Source organism: Scomber japonicus, chromosome 17 (genome assembly GCF_027409825.1).
Source record: "Scomber japonicus isolate fScoJap1 chromosome 17, fScoJap1.pri, whole genome shotgun sequence".
NCBI lineage: Eukaryota > Metazoa > Chordata > Actinopteri > Scombriformes > Scombridae > Scomber > Scomber japonicus.
Genome location: NC_070594.1, coordinates 15,513,531 through 15,521,762, shown reverse-complemented (window position 1 = coordinate 15,521,762; position 8,232 = coordinate 15,513,531). Strand labels below are relative to the sequence as shown.

The 8,232-nt window shown below is 46.2% G+C and overlaps 1 protein-coding gene across 1 annotated transcript; it reads left to right on the top strand.

The window, feature by feature from the left end:
• The first annotated feature begins 6,407 nt into the window (after positions 1-6,407).
• On the top strand, positions 6,408-7,793 carry pou3f2a (POU class 3 homeobox 2a). The gene has a single exon (XM_053337509.1). The coding sequence runs from the start codon at positions 6,408-6,410 to the stop codon at positions 7,791-7,793; it is 1,386 nt and encodes a 461-aa protein (XP_053193484.1).
• Positions 7,794-8,232: the final 439 nt, after the last annotated feature.

Below are 8,232 nucleotides of genomic sequence, written 5' to 3'. Positions count from 1 at the left end.
GACACAGCAGAGGTACTATTATAATTTCATGATATAATACATGCTGTTTAGTAGTGCACTTGCTATACGTTGTAGGTGTAGGTCTATAAGCAGAACAAAAGGAAAAATAGTACCTTTTTTAGAGATTAGTTTACATGCATTTTCTCATTTTGGAAGTGCAAAAAAGGGGAGAGATGATAGTGACTTAGGTTGTGTTGAGCTCTCTGCTTAGCTTGACTCAAAAATATAGACACAGTCACTGACAACATGGTTAACTGAAGAGGCCCAAACCTAATCCAAGATGTTGATGCAACTCTCTCTTCCTCTTTTTGCCACCCTCCTTATCTTCCTCATCCTCCTCCCAATTGACTATTCCCTTTATATCTCTCCTGCAACGTTTCCATCCATTCAGCTCCAAAACAGGAGAGCTCACCTTCAGCCTTCTGCTCTGATTTGTAATTGACCAATTTAGTAACTAGTGTTTGCACCTGTGAGTCATCAGTGTAGCCAATTGATGATTTCGCTTCTGCATGTTGAAGGACAATGCTTTCGGCATGAACACAAGAGACTTTAGTTATGAAGATTGTGCCAAATGTAGCCTAGTCAATTGTGTGTGGTGTATTTGAAAAAAAAGGAAAGTGTGATTTAGAATTGCTGTCTAGTGAAAAACAGAACATGTGCTTGTATTTTTTGAAGGATTGGTTTCAAGGGTTTGGGACCGGGTGTCAGGTTTGCTTCATTGTGTCTCAGATCCAGGTGTTAGCATGTAAACAATTCAGACCAAAAAAAAAGCATTACATTTTGTACATCAGTAATATTTCAAAGTTGAAGCAATGTTCTTTTTACATTTTGCTGATCGGTGAAAAGATTGATATCGGTCTTCTGTTTGTACACTAAATAGGAAGCTACAATTGTGCGTGTGTGTGCGTGCGTGCGTGCGTGCGTGCGTGCGTGCGTGCGTGCGTGTGTGTGTAGAGTCTGGAAACAGGAAGAAACAGCTGTCCAAAAGTAACGAAATCTGCCTACCAGAACTTTAAAGCTCACTAATTCCAAAAAGCTAGTTTTAAAATGCTAATTTGTGAGTTTTATGCCAGTTTCGCTGTTTTGCTATGGTAAGCTGAACAGCTCCTTGCTGTAGCTTCATATTCACCTTAAAAACAATGAGAGTGGTATTGATCTAGCTCTCTGCATGAAAGCAAATGGGTGCATTTCCAAATTCCTTTAAACATCACCAATTTTACTTTATTTCTGGACTGAAGACAAGTCCTATTTTGTGCTCAGAAATCTGTGTCCAATAATTAGAGGAAACAGGTAACCATTTAAGGAGACATAAATCCCTCCACCGAAAGAATTAGCTGATCAGAATATAGACGTGCAACAGTTTCTCCTTGCTGCCTGTCTGTCCATAGCTGCATTGATCAGTATTGGTAATTGATACGCAGACCTGTGCTTGTAAGATCAAACAGAGCAGCGATGTCTATCCTTCATTAGGGTGTGAAACAGTCAATCAGGCATGTCAGCTCTCTGTCATTTTCTCCTCTATTATTGCTTTTCTGTCTATGTAACAGACAACAAACCACACACAAAAAAAAGAAAATTTGTTTTGTTTATCTCTCTCTCTCTCTCTCTCTCTCTCTCTCTCTCGGACTTCCACAAACACATTTCTGAGAGATTTACTCACACTCTGCTCATCCCCATCGACGAGCCCAAATTTACTGCCTCAATATCCTAATCAGACAAAGTGTATATCCACACAGATGTAACTAGATATGTCGCAGCTGAAGGCCTCAACAGTACTCATTCATATCGACTATGCTAGCACCACAACCCATTGTGTGTCCATTTGCATGAATAGCTGTAGATTTATCTGTACTGTAGGCCATAGTGCAGACTTGTGTATGGACATGTATGGAGATTTACTCTTGTTTTAACCCCAGGGTTAGCCATCAGTATTGATTGGAACAGACTTAGCCTGATTTTAATCCCTGCTTGACCCAAGACTATCGATCAGGGCGCTGAGCTTTCAAGTGGGTTTAACGACCTACCTGCCCCTCCTCCTGCCCCTCACTCCCCTGTTTCTGATGCGCCCCTTTTCCACTTGGGAAGGAAAGAGAGAGGTTTGTTATTACGCCCCAAAGCAGAAGTGATGCGAGGTGTTAAGGATGTGCCTGTGAGCCCACACTCCAGCACCAAACCATTATAGTAGGATGTGACAGCAAGCTGCCTGTAAAATACGACTGCACTCATGCTTCTCCTGTCTGGAGTTCGTGTAGGACATTATAAAGCAGGAGACGAGATAAATCTGTGCACCTCTACAGCAATGTCACGGTAAAAATACCTGCTGGTGAGTTATGACCACTCACCTAGAGGTAGGAGTGTCCCTTTATGTCTTTATGGGTCCTCTGACGACAGTTATATGAGACAACATGGGAAGTCTTATAGGATCCAGGGTGCCTTGGGACTTGGAAAATGTCGGGAATTTATAGTTGCACAGAGTGGTCACCTCTCTGATTGGTCCGGTACAGTAACGCTGGAAACGGAGAAACTGAGCTATAGTGGTGTTTCAGTATCAGTATGTGTGTGCGTTTGCTTGCAAGCCCTATGCAGAAATATGAATTTGAGTGTGCGTTTCTGCTTGTGGAAACATTTGTCACTGTGTGTGTGTGTGTGTGTGTGTGTGTGTGTGTGTGTGTGTGTGTGTGTGTGTGTGTGTGTGTGTGTGTGTGTGTGTGTGTGTGAGGAATGGTTACTGTGCTTGGCGTTTCTCCTCCATTTGTCCTCCCAGAGGCAGATCAGGCGAAGGGGAAATAAATTGGAGAAAGAGAATAAATCAATGCTAAACTGAGCACCAGTGAGACCTCCTAACCCTGACACTGTCTCACACACACACACACACACACACACACACACACACACACACACACACACCCACAGACACACACACACACACAATGTGAAACGTGTCTGGGGAAATGTGTATGTGTATAGTGTATAACTGCACATATCCATACAAACCTTAACTCTCACACACAAACACACAAGCTAAGAGAAAAAGAGATGGAGACGAGAGACAACACTAATACATTTTCACACAACTCTCTCTCTTACACACACACACACACACACTCACTCTCTCTCTCTCTCTCTCTCACTCTCTCTCTCTCACTCTCTCTCTCTCACACACACACACACACACACACACACACAAACTCACTCTGCTTATTTGAAGAAATGGATGTATGAGTGAGTGTGAGGAGACAAGCGGGCTGTATTTTCTGACTGACTGAGGCACCAGAACAGGACATCCTGACATCACTCTGCAGTTTTCACAGAAAAACTCTGCACTGTACAGAGCGGGGGTTCACCGGCTACAGATGGAGCCGAGCACTGACTGTTTTGGGAGGGGTGGGCAGAGGGAGTGTATAGATTGGGATTATGGTGGTGCACTGGGGAAAGACTCTTCAGTGTGTTTTCTATTCAACCTAAGTCCTTTAAGACCTCCTCATCGCTTCTGAGAGCAGCAAGCTGAGATCTGATCTAATGCCAAGTGCCACATGTGTGCGTGTGTGTGTGTGTGTGCATGTGTGTGTGCGTGCAAGAGACACAACACTTTGATGAGAGCCTGCTGGGGATGTGTGCGTGAGTGTGTGTGCGTGTATGCTTACGTTTAGGGGTAATGAAGGAGTCCAGGGTCTATGTATTTCTGTGTGTGTGTGTGCCCTGTGTGTGTGCACTCTCCCTCATCCCTGAAGGGTTGTTTGGGGTATTCTGTGCAGGTTTTGCTCAGGGGGGAGGTGAGTTCTCTGGGTCCTGCATTCAGATGTAATTAGCCCAGACAATGGCCTGGTTAAAGCTGGAATCCTCCGAGCCCCCTTTCCCTTTGATTGTGTGGGCCAGCTGTGGAGGAATGGCCATTATCTCCCAGTGTCCGGCAGCATAAAGAAGCCCCCCTGCCCCACTTACCCCTGTGTTAGGGTTCCCACAGGGGGAGGGACATGGGCCGGTCACACACTGGTCCACAGAAAGTGAAAGCGTACTGGTCTACTTGCAAACATTCGCTCACATAAAATGGCTTCACCTCGCACTTGAACCAGTCTTTCTTTAACTGAGGCAAGGGAGAGGGTTGCACCCACAAAAAGTGGCTCTGCGCATCTGGATTTGAAAAAAGCTGGCTTTGAATTTTAGTGCTGCACTTCTACACCTGCAGAAATATCTTCAAATCTACATGTAAAAAGCCACAGATGCTTTCGTTCTATAAGTGTACATGGTGTGTGTGTGTGTGCATGTGTGTGTTTGTTTTTTTCTCTGTGTGTGCTTCAATCATAAATATCTCATAGAGAGTTCTGCCTACGCACGGGGACACTTAGGCCCATTAGACTTGCGAAGAAATTGAATCTTTACAGCATTGGGGCCATATAATTACTGTTAATTTAACGCTCAGATTCTCCATCATTAACTCTCACTCTTGAATACAGAACGAGGGACAGGGAAACAGAGACAGTATGTGTGTGTAACCGTCGCCTGTGTTGACAGCATACCCAGTCCTTTGACTGAATTAACAGCGACCTCTTCGTCTTGTAAGAACAGGACTCGCATCGTTTATGTGTTATTAAGTCCTGTAATTGGGCAGCCAGTAGTTTGCATATTAGTCTATTAGGGTAATATGTTTTGCCTCTCTCAACACACGGTTCACAAGAGCCCCTGGCGACACATTTGGTAATTCTCAGAATTACACCGTAATCATAAGCCAGTGTTCTTTCGATCCCTATAACTCAGTATGCGTCAGTATATGTTAAAGTATTTATTGATTATCCTATCACATCCTATGAGGAATTTTATTGTACCCTAACCTTCAATAGATTGTGTTTGTGTGGTTGGGGGGGCAAGGGGGTATAACTGTGACTTTTTTGTCCTTCGAGGTTCATTTAACCTCTAAATTGCTGTTATGTTTTACAGTCAGTGTCCCACTTTGAGCCAATAAAATCACATTTCCTAAATACCAGTAGTTGCCAAAGTAGGTCCAGAGAACCCCCAGGGGTATAAGGGGCTTTCAAAGGGGGTTCAGCAGAATGAGAATTAGTGTAATTTTCACTAATGTTGCATCCGTTTAAAGATAGGACCAGCAGATAATACAAAATGAACGATTTGATAGGGTTGACAAGCGATGACAAAACAGTATTTTCAAATGATAACAAACACCTTTCTGGTCCTGTGTTACAGTGAAGTATTCAGATCCTTTAGTTAGTTAAAAGTTGTAATGTTACAGTGTAAAAATACTGTAGGCCTACTACCAATAAAAGTCCTGCATTTAGCATCTCACTAAAAAGAAACATTTCAGGTATCAAAAATGAAAGTTAAATAAAAGTTCCAGCTACAACAATAAATACATAACATTTTCAGGTAGTAGCTGGGGATGGTGTAGCTAATTGTAACTTATACATACTATTTATAAACAGTGAATCATATGTTATAAACAGAAATTAAACGAAATATCTTGTAGAGGAGTAACTGGATGAATAAAAGTTTGGGGGTTAAAAAGTAGTATTTTTCTCTCTCTCAAATGTGGTGAAGTTGCAGTAAAACTATCAAAGTGCAGAACCATCACTGCTGAAGATAAGAAGATAAAGATTTTTTTTTTTTTTTAAATCCTTATGTTACTCCAAATTCAAGTCCTACTTTCCTGCTTGGAGATTTGGGGGGAAACCTCGCGTGCCACTGTGGGTACATCCATCTCAAAAGTTTACCCAACAAGCAGGTGGAAGGGGGACACCGTGGGCGCAGAGCAGGCTCAAGGATCCATTCTTGCAGCCTCCTCTCTTTGGCCCCGAGCTGCCCGCTCCGCTCGCCCCCCATTATTTGTCCCGACGGCCGAGCGCACGGCCCCAATGAGCCCTTTGGTACGGAACGAAAAGAAGGAACGATTGCAGCTGTGACGTGGGCGTTGTTGTTCCATTCACAGCGTTCGCCATGGCAACGGGGCAGAGGCCCTGGAAGCACGCAGCCCTCTCTCTGGACAGCGTCCTGAGAGCAGAGAGGCAGCTGGAAGTTTCTCGCCATGATCGCTGCGTTACTGCCCAAAATATTGTACTTCAGATGCATTAAAACTGAGAGTAAATGGTTTAATAGTTTCTTTTTTAGTATAAGCCCCCTGAAACGAGCGCATTTACATAAATTAAAGTGAACATTCTGTGTATCTTATGCAACTTTTACGCACCATTTTGACACGCAATAAATGTGATCACCTTGTTAATGAAGTTCTTTCAGTTTCATTCACATTTCTTTTTCTTCTAGCTGAGGTAAGCTCAGTCTATTCTGTGTTTACACTCGGCAGCCTGAAATCTCCCTCCACTTTGTACTCTAGCATGCTGCAGGACTGCTAGTATTGTTGGGCAGAGTGATTGGGGTTTCTGTACAATCTCCCGTGACCAATGAGCGGGGTGCTGTCAGGGGTAACCACATCTGTCAACCGTTCTTGGCCAATAAAGAGCGGAGCGAGGCGGACCACAGGTGCGCGCCTCTGCGTCCCCTTGGCACAGAGCCCGGGAGATGCTGGAGAGAGACGCCTAGCTGCCCCGTGGCGCAAAAGAGTTACTGTCAAAGGCAGCCTCCTTTTAACTCCAGCAATCACTCTGGCTCCAATAGTTATGGCGACCGCAACGTCCAACCACTACAGCGTCCTCACCACCCCCAGCAGCGCGCCGCCGCCACACTCGGAGTCCGGGAGTATGCAGCAGGCAGCAGCGTACAGGGACGCGCACACCCTGCTCCAGAACGACTATAGCACGTTACCGGGCGGTGGACATCCGCTCAGCCACGCGCACCAGTGGATAACGGCGCTGTCTCACGGTGACAGCGGGACACCCTGGCCATCTAGTCCCCTCGGAGAACAGGACGTGAAGCCCGCACTACACGACAGTGACCGAGAGGAGCTGCAGAACTCCAGCAGTCTGCAGCAGCAGCAGCAGCAGCAACAGCGACACCCTCACCTAGCGCACCAGCAGGCGCATCACGACGCCAGAGCATGGCGAACCAGCACAGCCACCACGCACATCCCCGGTATGGCGACATCTGAGGGCCAGAGCTTGGTGTATTCCCAGTCCGGTTTTGGTTTGATGCCGGGGGGAGAGCAAGGGGGGATGCACCACCACCCCCTGCGGGATGAGGACCACCACAGCCACAGCCCGCACCTCAGTGAACACGGAGGCGGCCCTGGGGCCCACCAGCAGTCTCTCTCACACCATCACCAGCACGGGGGCCACCAGGACCAGTCAGACGAGGACACACCGACCTCCGACGAGTTGGAGCAGTTTGCCAAGCAGTTTAAACAGCGGCGTATCAAGCTGGGCTTCACCCAGGCGGATGTGGGACTGGCTCTTGGGACGCTGTATGGAAACGTCTTTTCTCAGACCACCATTTGCAGGTTCGAGGCGCTTCAGCTCAGCTTCAAAAACATGTGTAAACTCAAGCCCTTGTTGAACAAGTGGCTGGAGGAGGCGGACTCCACCTCGGGGAGCCCAACGAGCCTGGACAAAATCGCGGCACAGGGAAGGAAAAGGAAAAAGAGGACCTCCATCGAGGTGGGCGTCAAAGGGGCTCTGGAGAGCCATTTTCTCAAATGTCCAAAACCAGGAGCAGCGGAGATCAACTCCCTAGCGGACAGCCTGCAGCTGGAGAAGGAGGTGGTGAGGGTTTGGTTTTGTAACAGAAGGCAGAAGGAGAAGAGGATGACACCCGCTGGGGGACAGCTACCAGGAGGAGAGGACATGTATGGGGACACCCCTCCTCACCACGGAGGACAAACTCCTGTGCAGTGACCCATTCTCAGCAGAGCGCGGACCCCTTAAGGAGGTACGATACCCCCTTATTTGTTTGATTCTCTGTGCTGGACCGCTCGGAACTGGACCTCAGCCAGTTTAAAACGTTGGAACCATGGACACATACAGTGAGGATATACAGTGGCACCCAAGCACTAAAAATACGCATAGCAGAGAGCTGTATGGAGAGGTTTCATGCCGCGGAACTGCCAAGCATATTGGGATACGGCTGGTGTGTGCTAACCACAAAAAAAAGAAAAGAAAAAAAGAAGAAGAAGAAAAAAAGAAAAAACAAAAAGCGACATTGACACCGAAATGCTTTTTCTATATCTTCTACCAAGGCGCAGATGTGTCATTATGTAACGTGTCATTAAAGAAAGGCATAGTGTGATGTGGGCACGAGGTGTCCGCAGCTAAAGGAGGGGAAATATAAAAAAAA

Bases quoted from the DNA above. Each gene is read 5' to 3' on its own strand.
- pou3f2a (XM_053337509.1), top strand. From the start codon at position 6,408: ATGAGCGGGGTGCTGTCAGGGGTAACCACATCTGTCAACCGTTCTTGG.